Raw genomic sequence first — 22,779 nt, forward strand, 5'->3', positions numbered from 1 at the left:
TAAACCCTCACTAGAAGATTCTTCTTCTAATCAGGTTATGTCCCTGAAACATTCAAACGTTCCCGTTAGGATTTGTAGATATGGTAAGGAGATGATTAAGACGAAACGGCATGTGATGACGTGGCCGATGGGTTTGGCAAGTGTTCCCGGTATTTACTTCCTCACGAGGATTCAGGATATATTATTATATTGATGATCATGTATAATTGTTATGGTTTAATGTATTTTTAAGGTATCATTAGATTGTATCATTTGAGATACTTAGTTGTTATCTCTTGATGTTAAATCTCCATGTATTTAAGTATTTGATGATATGATTGTACATATTTTTATGTTATGATTAAGTGAATTCAGTTATGTACCATATTAGGTTTCAATTTTAAGCTTCCGCATATGTGGCGATTACCTGTCTTATCTTATTGATTCTTATTTTGGTATGCTGAGAAGGTAAAATGGGATTGTCGGGAAATGATTTATATTGAAAAAAAAATATTCTTGAAATTTCTAAGTTATTTAATACTCAAAAAAAGCAGGGCGTTACATGGTTGAGAATTGAAGAATATAGAAGGTAAAATTGAATTTTCATTTGAGGTTATTTTAGATATATTGAAAAGTGACCGTGAAGAACAAAAACTATGGCTGCAAATATAATTTCTCTTGAGTTATATGTAAAGAAATTTCTTATTTTTTAAAAATGTCTTTGAATATCTCAATGGTTTTTTTTCTTTTGCACAGACCCATTTTCTCATTATTTCATATTATATTGTGTGATGTTTGAGAATCATTGTCAATATCTTGACATAGGTTTGGAATAATTCTTTAACTATTTCAATTAAGTAAAACATGAATCATCCTTCTTGTTATTTGAATTATTAAAAATTAAAGTAAATCAAAATGATCTAGACAAAATTTGAAATACTCTCAAAGTTGCAATAGGAGCTTTTTACTTAACGAGGGCTTATAAAAAAAGAAAATTACAAGGGATCTCTTTACAAATAAACAAAAATTACAAAAGTATGGATAAAACACATCTACACCCATTAGATTAGGCCTAATTACAAGAACACTCCATCTAGTTTGAAATGTAATTTTCTTAGGAGCGTTTATTAATCAAGATATGTGGTGAAAAAGCTAAGATAAGGAAAGCATCATGAATTCTGTCTTTTTTAACGTGTTTGTTAAATTTATCTGATCATTTCTGAAAAAACTATCACATGATTTGTTATTTTACCTTTTACAAATAAATTTATCTAGCCCTCCTCTAAATAATTTTATCTGATATTTTAGATATAAACATAAATTACACATATACCTTTACATAAAACCTCAACTTGAAACATCATTCACGTTCATCTTCTTTTTCTTTTATTTTCAATTGTTCTTCACTATTCATCTTCCTTTTATCTTCACCATTCCACAGAAATAACAGAGGAATATACATGTTCAGATCTTTTTCATCTTCTTTTATTTTCTTTGTTGTTAATAGTTGCCTCTTTTGCAATCTTCGTCTATTTTTTGTAAATCTTATTCTCTACATTGTATGTTGTTACATTCCTAGAATCTTGTATGGGTGTGTGTTTTCTGTCCACACTGACTTGGTTTCCTATGAAGGAGATATGGCTATTTGGCAGGTTATTCTTTCTTTGTGTGTGCTTAATTTCTTATGAAAATACTATTTGATCTCTAACATTTGTTTTCCTTTTATTTGCTTTAATTGTTCTTCAATTTTGAGAACCGAGTTCTACGTTTGCCTGCATTACTAATATATTATTTTGAACTCTTTTACCTCTCTTTTTTGAGATTGCTAAACACCTATTTTTTCTGAAATATTTTTATTTTTGATATCTTAATAATCTTTTCAATAATCTTATTTTCTGACACTTCCATTATTTTTAATTTAAAAATTTTATTGCGTAGTTGATTTACAATAATATTATAATTTTTCTTTCGTTAAACATTGAATTTTTAATTCAAATATTTATTTTATATTTCAATTTTATATGCCTATTGTTGATTTTGTTACATTATTATAATAGAGTATAATATTTATTCTTGAAATAACTTGTTGATGTTAACAAACAATTTTAAAAGAATTTGATAATAGAGATATTTTAGTAAAAAAAACTCTTTTTGTGATGTTTATCATATGCATTAACAAACTTATGGAAAGAAAAAATAGAGTTATCAACGAATTCTAAAAAATTTAATAAAAAGTCTTATAGAAATTTTGAATATTTCTTAACCTTATGTTGACCATTTCATATCTTGATCGAGAAAGTATTCCAAATTTATTTTAATACAGTCTTATTTTTCTCATTTTAACAAACGCCATTTGGTACAAAAACTACATTAATGCATAGCTCCGGCACAAAAATTCAACAATTAGTGAAGTGGCTACACAAGTAAGTCATAGTGGTTATTACCACTGTACAATAGCCTCACAATTTTCCTACCTTTTGCGTTGCCAAACTCTGTTCCATACTCTGCTATGGGGATAAAACCAGAGCCCCATCCACCTCTTGTATGCTGCAGTTTGAGTAAAGAAAGGTGGATTGGGCCGATGTTGAAAAGAACAAATCAAGAAATAATCCATAAACTCAATTATAAAGCCTTAATCCCACTAAGTGAGGTGAGATACATGAATTCTACATTACTCTACCAAAAACCATGCTGCCTTGCAAAAGCACAACCCTCTCTCCCAAAAGGTTCTAGGACTTTCTTCAGATCCAAGAGACAATAAGTTCCTCTCTGAATGTGGTATCATGCCACTTTCACATCCTTCCCCTTAAGAACATGTTTGCTAACACAATGTTTTCCCATTGGTATGCGTTTGCAATGAATAAATGAAATGACTCCAACCAATCACAGGTTACTCATTAATCACATGCATTTATAATGAACAAAAGATGAGAACCAAATCAGCTAATATCTGAAATGGTCATGCATCAGTCATGTTACCAAAAAAGCCTTGTATTAGCACCAACAAGAGCTCGGGAATTAAACTAAAAATGCAGCTAAACTAAAAATGCAGCTAAAAGCTATGTAAGTGTCTCAAACTTGTAACCACTTACATAAATCAATACAAAATACTTCTTTCGTTACAAGCTTACCTCATGTTTTGGTATATATACAATGATTGGCTGGCAACACAACTTCGACAGTACCTAGAGGGAATTTGATCATGTCAGCATATAAAATTAGACTCACCAAGAACATGAACGCTGAACTCAACAATACAGGTATTCCCATATGTTATGCACAAGAACACCCTAAGTTAAAAATTGAAACCAAATAAAGGAATTTCCTTCCTAATCTTTTGGCTTTTCTCTTTTTTTAATTTTGACACCTTACAATCCAAAGGCTTCAGAGTTGCCAAAGTTGAAAACCAAAGATATGGAATGTAAGTCTAATAAAAATAGTGTGGATGATATTGTGTTCTGCTTGAAGATGAAGTTATTGCTAAAAGGGTTAATTATCAAAAATGACCAAATGTTGATCAGTGTATTATTTATACAATAAACTTTAAACTTTATCAATTTTACATTTGAACTTTCAATTTTGTATCAATTCTACAACACCATTAAAATTTAAAGGGCCAAATTTCCTAAAAATTTATTAAATTTGTACCGTGTATCTATTTAACTTTTATCAAATATATATTTAAATTTTCATAACTGTACTAATTACATAATATCGTCAAATTCAAATTAATAGATCAACTTTCCATCCAGAAATTAAATTTTTTACTTTTACAAAAACTCATCAAACAAATAGAAAAAATGAGAAAAAAAGAGAGAGCATAAGATTCAAAATAAAAAAATATATAGAAAATCATGTTCTTCTTCCCCAACTTGTATAATTTCCATTAATTACAAGATGGGGAAGATCATTAATAAAAAAAATTTACATGATGGAAAATAATGTTCTTCTCCCCTGTCAAATTCAAATTAATTTTTTCCAAAAAAATAAAAATCTGAAAAATTCATGTTCTTCTTCCCCATCAAATTCATGTTCTTCTTCCCCATATGGTATAATTTCCATTCCATTACAAGATGGGGAAGAAGAACATCGTTTTCTAGATTTTTTTAGTTTTAAAAATAATAATGAATCTTATTTTTTTGAAAAAATAAAAAATCTAGAAAATTATGTTCTTCTTCCCCATCTTGTACATGATTTTCTAGATTTTTTTATTTTAAAAAAATATGAAAAATCAAACTGTATCTGATTAAACCAAGGTATTGCGGAAAATCCTTCATTTCCAACTCAGAGCATTTTTAATTTCCCATTTATCGAAAAATCCTATTATTAGTTCATTCTTCACTGAATTAGATAGATGATTTAGGGATAATGGAATTTCTAGTCTGATTACTGAATCGCATGAAATTTGCCCCAACTCCCTATATTATATAGAATGTATGAAATACGTATGGAGGAATAAAGAGAATTTTCTACTCAAATAGGAATTTGCAACAGATACAAATGAAAAGGAATTGACAAAATATGTCTAGAAATAGAAATTGACTTATTTAAGTTATGGGATTTTATATAGAATATCAAAACTTCCCCATCTTGTATAATTTCCATTTCATTACAAGGAGGGGAAGAACATGATTTTCCAAATCTTTTATTTGTCAAAAAAATACCGAATCTTTTGCTTTTTGCTTTTTTTTTAATTTTGGATTATTTGATCAATTTTTGTAAAAAAAAAAAATTGGATGGAAAGTTGCCCTTTTAATTTGAATTTGGTGGTGTTAATTTTTACAGCTATGAAAGATCAAGGGTATTTTTGATAAAAGCTAAAGTTCATTATATAATTGATACACAAGGCAAAGTTTAGGAATTTTTTTTTAATTTTGGCCAAATTTAAATAATTAATACTCTTTGATGGATGAATTATTGTTTTTTATTCCCATTTTTCAAACTTGATCATGTACCTAACTAGAGTTGGTCATTATGTGCACAGCCAAGTTTGAAAAAAGGGGAAAAAATTAATAATTAGTACATCAAAAGAGTATTAATTATGTAAGTTTTAGTGGTGTTATAGGACTGGTATAAAGTTAAGAGTTCAACTGAATTAGTGAAGTGTTTTAAAGTTCGTTATACAGTAGATACCATGACTAAAATTTGTATTTTTTTTGGTAATTAACCCCTCCTAAAAAGATAAGTTTAAAATTTTCAGGTCAATTGTTCAAAATGAAGGAAATGTTATTGATGATGTTACTCACAGAATAAAGGTAGAAAGTTGAAACCAAGAAATGCATTCAACATTTTATGCGATCCTAAAATGCCTTTAAAGTTAAAACAGAAAAAAAAAAAAAGATTTATTGGATGGTTGTGAGATTGTCTTTATTGTGTGGCTCAAGTCAAAATGTCACATAGTTAAGGACAAATGAGTATAAAATATGAGGGTAATTGAAATGAGAATGTTAGGATAGATGTGCAACAATGCAAGAGAAGTTAAGATTATCCGATAATATCCATAACATAATAAGTTTTTTTTTAAACTACAATTGAAAATTTTATTTTAAAAAATACAACAATTTTCAAACTATCTATAAAATGCTATAAATATTTCCAAGTTAACATCCTTGGTGGAATGATGCCAGCTAGTCACATGAAACTTGCTCCTAGAGGGAGTGAGATCTTATGAAACTTGTTGGCCATTTCAATCGCATGAAACTCACCACTAATCCATTGCGCTTGCTAACTTGGAATAATTTGTGGCATTTATAAATAGTTCGGAAGCTATAGTATTTTTTAAAAGAAGTTTTTAAAATCAAATTAATTTTTTAAAAACTTATAATAAAGGTTGGAATGGCGCCTAATGAGAATAAGGTGCGAGAGCAAGAAATGCAATTAAAATGATTTGAACATGTGAGAAAAGGGCAATAGATACACCATTGAGGCAAGTGGATGGAATGGAAGAAGTTTATAGCAAAAGAGGTTAAAAAAATAAGACCAAAGAGAACTTGGTCACCAACCCTTGAACATACCGTGTGGTATAAGAACTTTACAGAAGATTTAGAGATGAATAGATATGGTTGAAGTGCGATCTTTTGGGCTCCTTTCAGAGGCAGGGAAGAAATGTTTAAGAGCATCACCTTAGTTTTTTTGTATAATCAAATGGCATGGATTACAAGACATGAATCAGTTACAAGTCAATTAAAAATGATAGGTAGTTCAAAGTATAGTCATCAAAACCAGATCAAGTTGGCCAGTTGGGCCACAAACCAATCACCATACCAGTTCAATTCAAGAAAAAGCCTGGAGAGATGCATATAAACATAGTATAGACCAGTTCTTTGTTGAAATGGTCAAACTAGTAGAACAAAATAAACTAGCCGGTTTTAATCTTTATTCAAAAGTATTAAATAGCTCACAATTTTTAAAGATTTATTTTTTTTATAGTGGGTAATGATGGAGATATGTTTGATTTTGATTTTAAAATAAGATTTAGATTATGTTTTATTTTAGTCCTATTTTGATTTATCATAGTTGTTTAGATGATACAATTTTGTTTGAATTTTATTTAGATAGAGTTATATTTGATTTTATAGATTATAATGAAATTGTGATTAGTTGTTATCTTTAGATAGGTTATCTTCGATTGCCTATAAATAAGCAACGTAACCTTTTATGCAGACTTAAAGATTGAATAATATTGATTTACCCTTCTTGAAATTTCTCTTTTCTTTATCGGGTTCTTGTCTTCTCCTTATTATTCTTCTTAATTTCTTCTCTTCCTACTATCCTCCATCAGGTAAATTAGTCTTTGTGAAGAAAAAATAAAAACAACAAACAAAAAAGAGAGAATGAAGATTGAAAGTTGAAACGACCAAGACTAGGAAAGACCATCTCCCTAATCTCCTTGCTAAAGGCCATCTCAAATTTTGAATCCAACCATATAGCCCTGCTTAAAAGTTTATACTAAACTTCATTTACATGTATTGTGACAATGACACTTGAACATTTAAGTTAACCTTTTTTTTTTAATTAGTGTTTTAAAAGGAAAAGTTAGGATAAGACTCGCACGCCTCAGGGTGATGCAAGCAAAAATTGTCTCAAGGCAGTTGTGGAAAGCACAAAAATCTACTTAGATGAACACCTTTAGTGAGTGAAGCATAGCACCAGATGCTTGAGGAGAATTATTTATGCCTCAAGCCCTTGATACACACTTGTTATGCTCTGGGTGCTTGAGGCATACATCTAATGAAATCACCCAAAAGTTAGTGGGTGAGGCATTGCACTACTCATTTTTGACCTTGTAAAGTGTTCATTTTAGACCCATTTAGTCATGTTTCTTTACTTCTATATTTTTCTGAATTTTCTAGTATTTTCTTATATATATGTCTGATATTTTTATTTTTTAAAATATTAAAAACTCAAAATTTCTAGGACTCATGGATAGTGCCTTGCAGTGTATGCCCTACCTCATTAGAAGTAAAATGCCTCGCTTGTGCTTTCACCTTATAGACCCTATTATTAATTAGTTTTGTAAGGATGAAATAGAAGCATTCTATTAGCAATTCATGTTTTTATGTTATTTTAATATTTTCTATATTATTTTAATTAGTGTTCATATAGCCTAAACAATGGTGAACAATTGCATTGTTAATTTATTATATGAAATATATGAATTTATGAACTATTGGTTCAACCAGTGAAATAGTACTCAGATTGGTTTGATGACCAATCCAGCTTTAATAACTACAGTTCAAAGTTATCTCAAAATATCAACAAGGACTGTTTGAGCAAAACTTTTTTTCTTTGGGTAAGGACACTCATTTTTAGGTGACTGCCAAATTTGCTTTAATAGAGAATTTGGGTTCATTAATACTCAATAAACATAATAATATCTCATTCCCTATATGCACCCACTTTTAAGGTTCAAAAAATACATGTTTACCCTGAAAGCAAACCTTACACTCCAACTATAGTTGTTAGAATTGCACGATTCACAATTTGAATTGTGCCATTCCATACAATTTTGAACTAACCCAAATTGAATCAAGAGAAGAATTGAAAACTGGAAGGAATCAAAGGTGAATTGATCTATTCTTATCAAACCAAAATGTAGAAATAAAATCAGCAAAATCTGAATGCCCATCCATCTTCTAATGATATTTATACTTTATGCACGTCAAGAACTTAAGCATTGATAGAAAAATAAATGGGAGTCATTGATGTGAAAGAATTAAATTGATTGACGCTGAGGAGAAAGAAGATAAAGAACATTAAGAATAAGAACAAGAGGATATGCTTGTACTTGATAATGTTGAAGGAGAAAATGATATTGATGATGACTTTGACCTTGAGGGATTATTAGTTAGAACTTAGAAGGTGATGATCTTCAAAATTGATATGCTTTTATTTATTAATGTAGTACTTAAAGATATACTTTTAGGATATTAGATACTGTATATGAATCTTTATTAATTTTTTGTTGAGTAATATGATATTACGATTGAAGTTTTATATTTATTAGTTTAAAATATATATATTGAGTCTTACGATTTGATTTGATTCCATATTCTTAATTAGAAAATAAATAGAATCAATTCACAAATTGAATCTCGATTTAAAAACTATGACTCCAACTAGGTATCACAGCATTAGAGATTATGGGACATCCAGAAAATTGTTCTCCATCAACCAACTGTCAGGACCATGGGTGTATTGGCTTACAGTAGGGTTGAATGTAGCTGATTATTTCTTAGGAGAAGTAGTTAGGAGTAGTTATTTTGGTATTTTATTGTTGTATTTTCTGTTTTACTTTGTAACAGAATTACCTACCTAGAAGAAGTAGCTATATAAAGCTACTAGAGCTGTAAAAAAATTATTATGTGAAATATCAAATTCAGACTTCTGATTTTCTCTCTCCATGTTCTCTCCCTCTCGGATCTGACTGCTTTCCCTCCCTCAGCTTCTCTTCTTCCGAGTTCTTTCTCTCTCGTGTCCTCTGATTTCCCTCTCTAATTTCTCTCTTTTGATTCTGTCTCTCGATCTTCCTCTTTCTATCTCACCTCCTTCTGCTTTCCTTCTCCAATTGCTGAATCTTCCCTAACTCTGCCTAAATTCTGCTTAGTTCTCTCAATCAGCAGACAACTTTCCTTGTCAGAATGTGACGATCCTGACACCAACAAATTGAGCCACATTCTTGGTATTTTGTTGCATTTCTGTTCTTAGAAATAGTGCGCACTTTTCTCTGCCTAGTATTTGAAACTGAGGGTACTGCTCATAAACTGTATGTATATGTCCTTTCTGATAAGTGATAAGACTGCTGCAACCAAACTTCAAATTTGTAGGCTCAAGGACTGATGAGCTTTATGTGACGGAAAGCCAAGATAGATCTTGAAGGAGTAGAGGGTGTATAATAACTTGCATAAGAATTGCCACATTTTCATATCAAAATGAAGAAAGAATACAGACCAAAAAGAAAGAAACAACAAACTTGCTAGAATCATAAAAGCAAGATGTGTTTTCATAGCCCATTGGACACCTAGTGCATGTAATTTTACCAATTAAACAATTCCTTGATGTTGGAGTCAATCCCAAAGGCAATACCACTTCCTCATGAATCATGAATGTCTTCAAGTCATACTATTTGCTTTCTACATTATCCATTGGATTCTGCATCTATGTTTGTCAAATGTGGACAAGAAGAGAGCAGGAGAGGTGCATAAAACTCTCAAACAATAATGTGCATGGATGAATTTTCCTTTCTTCCACAAACTTCTTTGGTTCAGAAAGAAAACTAGGGCAAACCAGGTGTGCTCTTAACTCATTTCTACTTTTAACCTCAAAGAAACAGAAGGGTGTGGATGACAAAGATTGCAGATGCCAATAGAAATACTATTTTGCATATACGATATCCAATATCAAGGATGAAGAACTCAACTCAAGAATTCTCAATCCAAATATCATAATCCATCATTTTAAAGTGGGCCGTTCATAGAGCCATATCAAGGGAAAAGAACAAGAGAAGACCAGGAAAAAGAATGATTTATATAAAATGAAAGAAAAGTCAAACAAAAATAGCAAGACGTCTTGTTAATACTGTACTAACCAGAAGTTCTGATTCTCCTCCCCAGAAGTCAGATCGTCTAATCCGTTGGCAGTAACTACACAAGGAAATTGAAAAAAGAGAACAGTCTTCAATTGGAAATTTGGAATAACATGAATCACAATTCCCAAAACAAATAGAACATCTCTAAACAGCCAAGTAAGGCCCTCACCGTTTCAGAGACTCTTCAACAGTAATTGCAACCAACGCCTCTTCATACTGGAGGCGTTCTTTATCATTATCACAAATGACCTCTTTTACAGCCATCCGAAGTTCATCTGCATTTACATAGCTTCTGTGAGTTCCCTATAGTAATCTTAAAATCTAACCATGTAACTCTTGGAAAATAAGTCATTTTTGGTGGCATTTTCAGAAGATCAAAAATGATTTTCCATATAAAGGAAATAAAATACACAAATGAGAATGTAAAACAAAATTTATTACTTCATATAGTAACCAGATAGAGCAGAAGGACCAAGAGAGAAGGTAGAAGAAATAAACAAGTAATTCTTTATTCAAACTGCTAAAGAAAACCTCCCAATTTCACAGGATACAGATGGTAAAACCCTGCAGAACCTTAGCTCACTGGTTCCTGATTCACTTGTAGAGGTTTTCAAGTGAGGACCCAGAAAAAGAAACAGAAAAAAATAAGGAACCACTATGTCTAATCCAACAGAATCGAGTGGTGCATCTGAACCACCAGTTATAGCAACTGTTGGCAGGGAGAACGAGAGCACTAACCCAACTGGAGAATTGCAGAACATCCAGGCAGCTTATGGGCTCAATGAAAAGAATTATTTAAAGTGGTCTCAACTGGTGTGTACATTCCTGAAAGGGAGAGGCAAGCTAAGCCATCTACTCGGTACTAGACCTAAACAAGGGGACCCTACGTTTGAAGCTTGGGATGAAGAAGATTATATGGTAATGTTTTGGTTATGGAATTCAATGCTTCTGGAAATAAGTGAAATTGTTATGTTCATATATACAACTCAAGAAATTTGGGATGCAGTCAAGCAAACTTATTCTAAAATTCGAGATGCAACCTAGATTTATGAGATTAAAACAAAAATCTTAGCGACAAAGCAAGGAAACCTGTTGCGCAAACAGAGAGCAAATCGCGCACACACACTTTGGTATCACTATAAGCCTTTAGACCCAACAACAGAGACACAATCGAAAATATAAAGCACAACCAGCAAACATACAAAAACTGATGGAAAGAAAATAACACAGAGAGATTTACTGTGGTTCACCCGGAAAGGGTTACGTCCACGTTGAGCTCCGGCAAAGGAAAGCTCACTGCACTATCGGAGTAAAATAGGGTTTACAAAAACTCACAACATACAAGCCTCACAACCACTCTATTTACACAGACTGGTTCACTAACAAAATCACCTTAAAATCATATAAAAGAGAGATCAGAGGCTTACCCTATTGAACTAGAAAAAAGAACACGAAGGAGCCAGAGAGTGTAAAACAACCACAAATGAGAAAACCCTCGAGCCCTTGCTTCTTCTCTCTCTCAATCTCTATCTCATATCCAGATGCACAGTGCATTAAATAAGGATCGCACGATGCAAAAGGATGGCTGGGATTGCAACAGATAAAGGCAGCATCGACGGTCCAGATTCCACGCGTGAAGGACAGGAATAATCAGTAGACGTTCAGCATGATCGAGAGAAGGACAATCGGGCCGTTGCCAAGCTGCCCTCTGCTGCCACATGGTAGCGGTTGCAGCTGACCCTCCTGCCTAGCTTCCTCAGTAAAACAGTGTCGTTACATGCTTCACCATCAACAAAACCGATCAATCACTAAATACTCCAATCTCCTGCAAACTTTGTGGCAGGAAATGAACCACTACTAGTGTATCAAGATGACTTGCAGTGACGATGCAACTCTTCTAAAAGGTTTGTTAAAAAAGATAGGATTTATGAATTTCTTGCTAGTCTAAACATTGAGTTTGATGTAGTGAGGGTACAGATACTTGGGTAAGAGGACTTGCCATCCTTAAATGAGACTCTAGCTATTGTTCGCGTTGAGGAAGGAAAGAGAGGAGTCATGCTTGAGACTCCTACGATGGAAAATTCTGCACTTATGACAAGAAGGATGACCATACAACATTCTAGTATTGAACACCAAAGGAGTGAGGCTAAAAGAACCCCAGATGGGTCTCAGTCAAACAAGGATCTGTTGTGGAACATATTGTAAAAAGCCTAGACATACTATAGACAAATGCTAGAAGCTACATGGATAACCACAAGTTGAGAATAAAGGGACATCGGGCAAGCAAAAGAGGTAGGAGCAGACCTATGTGGCAAACACACAACAGGCTGGAGAAATGGATTCTTCATAATCATTGACAACTGAGTTTAACAAGGAAGAAATTATCAAACTGAGACAACTAGTTGGATTCCTAGAGAAACTTATTGGATCAGGTACCTGTACCCTAATTTTTTCAGGTATTTCTTCATTTTCTCATGCACTAAATGCCTCAAATACTACTCTCTCAAGTGCCTAGATCATTAATTCAGGGGTCACAGATCATATGACATGTTCCTCCCAAAATTTATTTCATATACCCCCTGTCCTAGCAGCAGATAGATTACCATAGCTAATGGTACAACCACTACGGTAGCAGGTCAAGGAGATATTTATATTAATGAATCTCTTACCTTTAAAAATGCCTTCCATGTACTCAAGTTATTTACTAACCTTGTTTCAATTCAGAAACTCATCACAAATTCTAATTGTAGGGTGATTTTTCATCCCTCTCATTGTGAAATTCAAGAGTAAGACACAAGGAGGATGATTGGACATGCTAAAGAGAAAAAAGGTCTTTATTATCTTGAGGAACAAAGTGGACAGGAGAATAAGGTAGCTAAGTTCTTTCCAATGTCTTGTATGAGCACCTATGTCTTGGACATCTATGCTTTAATGTTCTTCAGATAATGTATCCTTTATTGTTCAAAGGATTAGATGGAGAAGACTTTCAGTGTGACATATGTGAATTTGCAAAACATAAGAGAACATCTTTTCCAATTAATATGAAAAGAAGCCTTTTTCCATTTGCTCTTATACATAGTGACATTTGGGGTCCATCTCCTATTCCTAACATCAATGGGACTCGATGGTTTGTGTCATTTATTGATGATTGTACTCGTACCAGGATTTATCTTTTAAAGGCCAAACCTAAAGTGAGTTCTATGTTTCTTGTTTTACACAAGATGGTAAGAACTCAATTCATTGTTGAGATCAAACAAATCTGATCTGATAATGCTAAGGACTATTTCAATTCCTTACCTCCTATTTCCAAGCAAGAGGTATAATTCATGAGTCCTTTTGTGTAAATACTCCACAGCAAAATGGGGTGGCCGAAAGAAAGAATGGACATCTTCTAACTATCACTAGAGCTCTCTTATTCAAAGGAATGTTCCAAAACAATATTGGGGGGAAGCTATCTTAATTGTCACTCACTCATCTTATAAATCGACTGCCATCAACTAATCTAAATTCTCAAAGTCCTCTCCTACTGTTGTCTCAATTCTTACCACAAGTTTCAACCTCTAATGGTCTTATACCTAGAATATTTGGATGTGTAGCATTTGTTCATTTACACTCTCAACAAAGGGAAAAACTTGATCCTAGAGCTCTTAGATGTATTTTTGAGGGATATTCATATACTCAAATGGGGTATAACTGTTTTCATCCTCCAACCAAAAAATTCTTTGTAACAATAGATGTTACATTTGCTGAATAAAATCAGTATTTTGTTCAGAATTATCTTTAGGGAGAGACCTCGATATAAGGAAAAGGACAAGGACCTATTTCTTCTTGAGTTTCCACCCTCATTACCTTCCTTTGTTCAACACATAAAACCTATTATTGCATCCTTACAACCTGCATCTAACACTCAGTCCAAGCCTTAAGAACAGATACAAGAAGTCCCAATTCAGGAACCTGAACTGCCGTCCACTTCATGTATGCTAATCATATGACCCCTGACCGACATGTTTTTGAAACTTAGTCTCTGGAAACCTCTAAACAGATAACCATAGCCAATGGAACCTCGATTCGTATCACAGGACAAGGCAAGGGTCAACCTTAGCCCCATTCTTCGTATTAAACAGGTACTTCATATACCTAACTTATCTACTAATCTTGCTTTTGTTCATCAGCTCACTAAGGATTTGAACTGTCGTGTTATCTTTTCTCCTCATATGTGTGAATTTTGGGCCATGGACACGGGGAAGATGATTGGTGATGTTGAGGAATAGAACAGGCTTTATTACTTGAAGAGGGAGAGTGATTGTCCTTAGGGAGTCAACTAAAGGTTGTTTGTTCATCCTAGTCTACCTCAGATCTTGCTAACATTTGACTGCATCATTATAGGTTTGGTCATCCTCCTTTTGCCTTGTTAAAGAGCATGTTTCCCACCTTATTTAGGACTCTAGATCCAAGTAATTTTCAGTGTGATGTGTTTGTGTAATTTCTAAGCATCATTGTGTGTCCTATCCAATTAGCAATAAATTGTCTTCTAGACCTTTTTCCTTAGTTCACTTTGATGTTTGGGGACCATCTAAGATACCTAACTGTTCTAGGGCTAGATGGTTTATTTCCTTTATAGATGATTGTACTCGAATGACTTGAATCTTCTTGTTAAAAGATAAAGCTGCTATTGGAACTGTCCTACCCTATTTCTATAAAATGATTTCCACTCAATTTGGCTCTCCTACACAGAAATTTCATACTGATAATGCAAGAGATTATTTCAATCATCACTTGCATCAGTTTTTCCAACAAGAAGGGATTGTCCATGAATCTTCCTACATAGATACTCCATAACAAAATGGAGTAGTTGAATGGAAGATGAGGCATCTCCTCAATGTTGCTAGAGCCCTTCTCCACCATCATCATGTTCATAAGCATTTTTAGGGAGAAATAGTCCTAACAGTAGCCTATTTGATTAACCAAGTACCCTCTAAAATATTAACCACCAGAGTCCTTTCCAATGCTTATCTTCCTATTTTATATACCTGAGTTTGCATACTCATCTTCCTCTTAAGGTGTTTGGTTGTGTGTCCTTTGTTCACATTCCCAAACATCACCGAGATAAGGTTGACCCTAGAGCTCTTCGGTGTGTCTTCCCTGGTTACTCTCCTACTCAAAAAGACTACAAATATTATCACCCATCCACTAGGAAATTCTATGTGTCAAAACATGTAACATGTAACATTTGTGGAATCTAAACCCTTTTTTGGCCCCTCTCAGGTTAGTCCCTAGGGGGAGACTGTGGAGTATGGTGACCAAAGTGTTGGTGATGTCTTTCCTAACTTAGGATCAGCACCAACAAGCTCTAGTGAGCTATTAGAGATTGATTAGCCTATCCCTCAACCTATCACATCTACTCCTACTCCCTTTCCTCAGCCTCCTACCCATTCCTCAAGCTGTAATAAGCAAGTAGCTCTCCAGCTGCTATCCCCGGTCAGGTTTAATTGAGTTGTTTTGTGATAATCAGTCAGCCATTAGTATTGCTCATAATCCTGTTCAACATGACATAACAAAGCATATAGAAATAGACCGGTACTTTATAAAGGAGAAGTTGGATGCAGGTCTAATTCACATTCCCTATGTTCCATCAGAAGAACAAGTGGTTAATGGGACGCAGCGTGTAGCGCGAGTGTGAAGAAAACACACCAAAATAAACCCTTGAAAGAACAAACTTCAATGGCCGAAACTTGACTTTCAAAAAGATGCAAAACAATACTGTTTTGCTAAAAAAACCCAAATAGGTTGCTGAAATTTGATTAAGAAAAACTTGATTACAAACTCTAGATCCTAGGTATATTTATAGTGTTTGACTAATCCAAATTCATCTAATATTTGGAAAACAAAATCCAACTAGAATTCTAATAGAAATAAATCCTAAATAAAAGTCAACTAGAATCTTAATAAAAACAAAACCCTAATCAAACATGAAGTAGATTCCTAAATCAAGTAGAAACATGAAATAGAATCCTAAATCAAGTAGAAATATAAAGTAGAATCCTAAATCAAGTAAAATTCTAAAACTTAAGAAGTATTAAAATAACATTATGGCACTACTATTTTGGTGATACTGTTCCGGTTTGGTTGAGTCGGCCTTAGACCGAGTCTTGATTGGTGACCGCATCATTCACCTTCACTTGAGAAAAAATTCGACCTCGAATTTTGATCATGTTTGGACAAATCCACATCCGATAAGTACGAAGAGAGATGAGCCACTTTGAATGTTTAGAAATACCGATATGATTAGGCAAATCCATAACATAAGCATTGTCATTGGTCTTCTTTGGAATCTCGTAAGGACCATACTTCTTTAGCTTGAACTTGTTCTGCTTTCCTGCTGGAATCCGTTCCTTCTTCAAGAATATCATAACTTCATCTCTAACCTCAAATACCTTGTGCTTCCTATGCTTGTCAGCTGTCGCCTTGTACTTCTTATTTATGCAACTTCTGTTTGACATCTTCTTGAACTGCTCGAACTTTTCTGCTAAGGGAACATAAGCAAAGACATTCCTTCCCCTCTTAGCCCTATCTTCGTTGGCATGGGTCCAACCATCACCATGTTTGTTACCCTCTGCCTCCATTGTATTATTACTGTTAGATTGAGGACGTTGAACCTTCCATCTTGAGCGCTTCTCTAATCTGGTAGATCTTATCATAGGTCCTCCTCCTTTCATCAGCTTTCTTGATTTTGACTCCTCAACAACTTCCGAATTCATCCATAGATTTTTCTTGCTTGGAGAAGCATTCTTTTGCAACTGTTTCGAATAGAGGCTTATTCCATAACTACCAGCAGTCTCTCCATCACTTAAAATATTGATGCTTATATCATCATTTGGTCCAGGCACTTGATCAACTATAGTGGTAGCTGCTACAACATTCTTAGTTTTAGAATCTAATTTTAGATTAATATCGAAAGCAATTGCACTACCCGAGTTAACTAGCTTGGGGGATTCAACACCCCTATTCACAAAGAGACCCATGTGATCATCTTGCTTTTGCAATCGCGAAGGTGAATATGTTCCTATTGCCTTCGATTCAACCATGTCAGAGCTTGAATAAACTGTAGAAGGATTTGCTACCATGACCTCCATCTCCTTTACAGTCGCAAGTCGATCAAAAGAAACGCCACCATCCTTGGATTGCGAAGCAATGCTTGAGCCATCGGGACTGGAAAATACCCCAGTATGAGTCAATAGCCTTGGAGTTTCTATCATGTTAGCAACATAAATCAGACCTGAGTTTGCAAACGTTGAGGTTGCTGGGACAACATAATCTTCGAAATCAAGCTCCAAACATATCGAAAAGCCATTCTTTAGTTTATACTCATTGTTTCCCCAATGGTTGTGTTGTTGCACATTCCTCCTAACCTTTTTACCACTAAGGTTGGCTATCATACGACCAAGATCATCCTCATCATCGCTATCATCCATCATTGGTCTTCTAGGATTAATGAGGACAGGATTAATGGCTGGTCTTCCCGGTTTGACATAGCCGGCTTGATTCACGCCTTTAGTCTGGTTCCGATTATCCTTAACTCGTTGTAAAACGCCCAATTGGTTGTGGATTCGCTCCAATTGTTACTCTATTGTACGAGTTATTTCCCGTTGTTCTTCGATTGCTCTCCAAACTGCGGGCAGCCCCCGATCACCGTCACGAGGCTGGTTGCTACCGTTACTTTCAAGATTGGCCATTTGATTGGTTGATGAACTGCTCTGATACCACCTGACGTAGCGTGTAGCGCGAGTGTGAAGAAAACACACCAAAATAAACCCTTGAAAGAACAAACCTCAATGGCCGAATCTTGACTTTCAAAAAGATGCAAAAACAAGACTGTTTTGCTAAGAAAACCCAAATAGGTTGCTGAAATTTGATTAAGAAAAACTTGATTACAAACTCTAGATCCTAGGTATATTTATAGTGTTTGGCTAATCCAAATCTATCTAATATTTGGAAAACAAAATCCAACTAGAATTCTAATAGAAATAAATCCTAAATAAAAGTCAACTAGAATCTTAATAAAAATAAAACCCTAATCAAACATGAAGTAGAATCCTAAATCAAGTATAAACATGAAATAGAATCCTAAATCAAGTAGAAATATAAAGTAGAATTCTAAAACTTAAAAAGTATTAAAATAACATTATGGCACTACTATTTTGGTGATACTGTTCCGGTTTGGTTGGGTCGGCCTTGGACCGAGTCTTGATTGGTGACCGCATCATGATGTGTTAACCAAGGGGCTGGCAACTAAGAGATTTAAAGACCTAATAGGCAAGTTGGGAATGATAGATATTTATTCACCAGCTTAAGGGAAAGTGTTGGTTCCCGAAGGATCATAAAAGAAGAAGTCACACTGGTTAAAGAAAATGCTTTTTTAGAAGTTTCTAAATCAGGAATAGGATACTTTCCTAATTCAGATTTAGGAAACTTTCCAAAGAATGTATACATGTATTTTTCCCTTCTTATGTGTTGTAGTTTTCCTTATGTTGTCGTTTTTCTCCTCTAGAAGAGGACATGTTGGTGTACATATGAAAGTAAGGAAGTATTATTCAGTTCTTTACGGGTTCCAATGTTCCATGATTCAATCCTTAGCTTCTAATCTTGGAAGTTGGAACTAACTTCCTTACTAGCATTTGTCTGTAAAAATGCAAGAATCCTTGCAAATGTAACACTACATCTAGGCACCAATGTAGCAACTCTAATCCATTATTTGCTTTAGTTGAGCAATACAACACATTGCTAAGAGGGTTACACCTAATGAAATGATTTTGTCTGGAATTCATGAGAAGAAAACATGATGATTTTTATGATATGTAAGCTATTAGCTACCTAAAGTAATGCTTCTCCTTTATCTAGGCTTGGGACCTATTGTGACAAGGAGTAACACCTTAAACACTAGAAGTAAAAAGCATCTAAAAAATGCAAAAGTTTTACCAATGCCAACAAAGCAACATGCATGGTCAATATCAATGTTTAAGTTCTTTTTACAAAAAGATGTAGTTCTATTGGACAATTCTGGCATGATTCAAAATGCAGTTCAAGTTGATTCCATCAGTGTGACTACTAATAAGAAAGTAACCATTCAAGCTGTGCAAATTGGAAGGTGTATAATAATTAGATCATTGATGATTTAGCTGGATTGAACAAGTAAAAAGTGAAATGTGCATGACTGCAGAGGATACCCGCATCTTCTCTCTCTTTCTGTGGGTTAAGAGCGATTCCCTTGCTGAAAGCCATCCCTTTGACCTGATTCATAAACTCAGAATTGCAGTACTAATAAAAACATTGGAGAATAGCTGCATTCCAAAATTTATTGTAAATAATCATTCAAAGTTTAGTTTAAGCAGATAAAAACTTCCAGAAGGGCAGAATAGAGTGATTTGCACCCATTGAGGTCCTAGATGGATTTGATGTAAACCACCCAGGAAAACAAAAAGGAAAAAAGGAAAAAAAGTCATCATAAATGAACATCTCAACAACAGGGATGGACTCAGAGATAGAAGTTAATTCAACATGATAAAATGTGGACAATGATCTTAAGGAGAGCGCACTAATTGATCAGAAGATTCAGAACAATTAGACATTTGATAGTTAATGCACTCTGGTTACTGAACAAATTCACTTCAAGACAACCTATCTGCAACCCCATAGTTCTAACTTCTTTATTATTCTTGGGAACCTTGCATATCCTTCCTCCCCAGAGCCAATAACAAAAGTACATTAGATCCATACTAATGTGGTAACCCAAGTCAAAACCTGTGTCTTTTTATGCGAACAGTACATAGTTTTGCCATTTCTTCCCAAAGAACTACTAAGTACCAACTCAAGTGAGCTGAGTGTGTTGGTATGTTGCATGATCTATGCCATCAAAGTGTAACTTCAATTGTCGTTCCTGGCAACAGATAAGAATTCATTCTCTGTGTGCATGTGAATGTTTTAAGAATACAGTTGTAATTAAATTAACCTTTACATGATGAAATCATTAGTCCTAAACCATCTAACACGATTGCAAAGAAAAAGTAAGCACACAAGAGTCCAGTGCCTGTGTATTATCCCTCTATTATAAGAATATTTGTTTTATGTTTCCAATTTCTTCAATCAAGAGATCCAATCACTACTAGTAAATGCTGCAATGTAATTGATAAATGCTTTAATAACAATTAACTACAGTCAGGGTAGTCAGCTTATGCCTCAACCTCTAACAATGAAGGAACACCACATCATAACATTCATTGCTTTTGAGGACAGGGGGGAAAAATTACTGCATGCAGAATAGCAACATGAAAGTTCCATCCAAATATTAGGCCGTGAAGGAAAAAAAACTAAACATTACCAATGCACGAAACAGACAGCGTCCATCACCCGTGACTTTCTGAACTGAGTAATGTTCCACTTTTTTCATTGCTGGTGAAGCTCCATCCCTGGAATATGAAATAAGGTGCAATGAGAGAGAGAGAGAGAGAGAGGCTGTTGACAATCTGGATTCAAGGATTCAGTAATAGGGTAAATAAGACCCCAGTGACAACTATGATTCAAGGATTTATTAGTAGTGTAAATAAGTTCTAATCCAAGCGTTAATCAAAATAGATATTACACACATATATAACCACTTGGACCAGATAGCATCCTCACAGAAGCATGAAAATGCATGGGAGAACAGGACATCTTTTGCGTAACAAAATTATTTAATGTAATCTTCAAATAAAAAGGATGCCAACCGAATGGAGAGAGGATTTCAGTGTCTATCTGTAAAAATGAAGGAGATGTTAAAATTGTGAAAGTTATAGAGGGATCAAGCTAATGAGCCACCACTATGAAGTTTGGTAGAGGGCAATTGACAAGGTTAAAGAGAGAAACCACGGTCTTTAAAAGCCAATTGGTTTTATGTCTAATATGTCAACAATAGACGTTGTCTACTTTACTAAGAAGTCTAATGAAAAGGTGAAGAGATAAACAAAAAGATTAGCATACAAAATTTATAGACTTGGAAAAAACCTATGGCAAAGTTTCCAGATAAGTCTTGTGTAAGATGTTGGAGAAGAAATGAGTTCATATTATTTACATGCAGGTTTATAAGGACATGTATCATCAAGTAGAAACATATGTTACAAGTATCATCAAGTAGAAACATATGTTACAAGTATCATCAAGTAGAAACATATGTTACAACTTGTAGAGGAGATGCTTAGATTTTTTTTCAATTACAAATGGATTGTATCAAGGATCTATGTCAAGCCCTTACCTTGTGCTCTTGTGATAGATGAACTCAAAAAGCACACAAAGAAGAAGTGCATTAATATTTCCTATTTGAAGATGATATTCTATTGGTGGGTGAGACAAAAAGAAGTATGACTAGTAAACTTGAATTATAGAGAAATAACATAAATGCAACTGTTTTAAATTAAGTAGGTCAAACACTGAGTATGTGAAATGTAAGTTTAGTAAAAATAGAACCATGGATGATGTTATTATGAAATTGAGAGGTCATGTAATCCAAAAAAAAAATCAATTTCAATATTTTGGATCAGATTGCTCAAAAAGAATGAAATATTATGAAGGATGTTACTCATAGAATCGAAATAGAATGATTAAGTGGATAAGTGGGTCTAGCACTTTATGTGATTGAAAAATCCCTTTAAAGCTAAAAGGGAAGGTCTAATTGACAACTATAAGACCATTTGGTTGTATGTCTCAGAAATGTTAGGAATTAGGAACCTATCTTTCATGCATATTGTTATGAAAATGGACAAATGTAAACTCTACGCATGGAAAATCATTTAATCAGTGCATGATGATAGCCTCGGATCAACGGTAAATTCGCCCATTGTCACCCGGGCATCATGCGTGTGAAACACAAAAAGCTTCTCTATTGATGCATTGGATTGTCCTTTTCACGAGCACAAGAGAAATAGCGAACTGAACCAAGGAATTTTGACTTCTAATTTCTCCATAGTCACTATGATTGTCAATTCGACCACAAGAGCATCAAAATCCTTAATCCCACTAGGTGGGATCGGCTAAAGTTATCATTTCAATAAATCCAAATCATCTTTACAAAGAAAGGGTTTGCAAGTGGGGAATAGAAAGTAGAAATGTAAATAGCAAAAGCAGAGGGAGTCACAGAGATGGGCCGATTCTGGCAAAGAACCGATGGGCGTTATCGCAAAGAAGCAGGGTTGAAGTGGAAAGTGTGCGTATCTTGCGAGTCGACACCGAAGCAACGGGAGAAGAGACGAGCTCGAACTCGGCGAGTCCATGTTTCAGCTGCTCAAGCACGGTCTCTGTTTTTACACAACGAATGCAAGCAATTGACAGTTCATATACATGCTATGTATAGATTGAACGTTTCTCTCGATGGAGACCGCCTTACCGTTGGAGTGCTTGTTCGCCATGAAGTCTACGCGAACTACAAGCCGGAGCAGGAAACGACCAGCCCCAAGCGGATAAAACGTTTTCACGGGTTTGTTTTGGGTTTTATTTTTAAGCTCAACACCCTGGTGAAACTTGACGTTTGTTTTTGTACGTGTAAAACGATAAGATTTAATATTTTGATTATTAAAAATAATTATTTATATTTTTTTATTGTGATAGAATATTGACAAGTGTTAGTTAAGCACATCAAATTAAGCCTAACATATAAATATAACATTTGGTCTCTTAATAATTAAAAT

The 22,779-nt window shown here is 34.2% G+C and overlaps 1 protein-coding gene across 1 annotated transcript; it reads right to left on the bottom strand.

Annotated features, from left to right (window-relative positions):
- Positions 1-2,259: 2,259 nt before the first annotated feature.
- Positions 2,260-22,580, bottom strand: LOC127789311 (OVARIAN TUMOR DOMAIN-containing deubiquitinating enzyme 3). The gene is made up of 8 exons (XM_052318198.1): positions 22,479-22,580; positions 22,230-22,389; positions 20,442-20,529; positions 19,291-19,354; positions 10,236-10,341; positions 10,067-10,121; positions 3,111-3,164; positions 2,260-2,526 (listed from the first exon to the last, which is right to left on the bottom strand). Exons 1-8 carry the CDS (start codon positions 22,498-22,500, stop codon positions 2,395-2,397), a joined length of 681 nt encoding a protein of 226 aa, XP_052174158.1. The 5' UTR covers positions 22,501-22,580; the 3' UTR covers positions 2,260-2,394.
- Between the last annotated feature and the right edge of the window lie 199 nt (positions 22,581-22,779).

The sequence above is a fragment of the Diospyros lotus genome, chromosome 13 (genome assembly GCF_014633365.1).
Source record: "Diospyros lotus cultivar Yz01 chromosome 13, ASM1463336v1, whole genome shotgun sequence".
Taxonomy (NCBI): Eukaryota; Viridiplantae; Streptophyta; class Magnoliopsida; order Ericales; family Ebenaceae; genus Diospyros; species Diospyros lotus.

What these genes read in the sequence shown, in the direction of transcription:
- LOC127789311 (XM_052318198.1), bottom strand. Translation starts at nt 22,500, where the DNA reads ATGGCGAACAAGCACTCCAACG. An exon ending in GAAAGAGAGAGAAGATGCGG is followed by an intron (nt 10,342 to 19,290) that starts GTATCCTCTGCA and finishes ATGTAAATGCAG; the next exon opens with ATGAACTTCGGATGGCTGTA. An exon ending in GAGGAGAATCAGAACTTCTG is followed by an intron (nt 3,165 to 10,066) that starts GTTAGTACAGTA and finishes AATTCCCTCTAG; the next exon opens with GTACTGTCGAAGTTGTGTTG.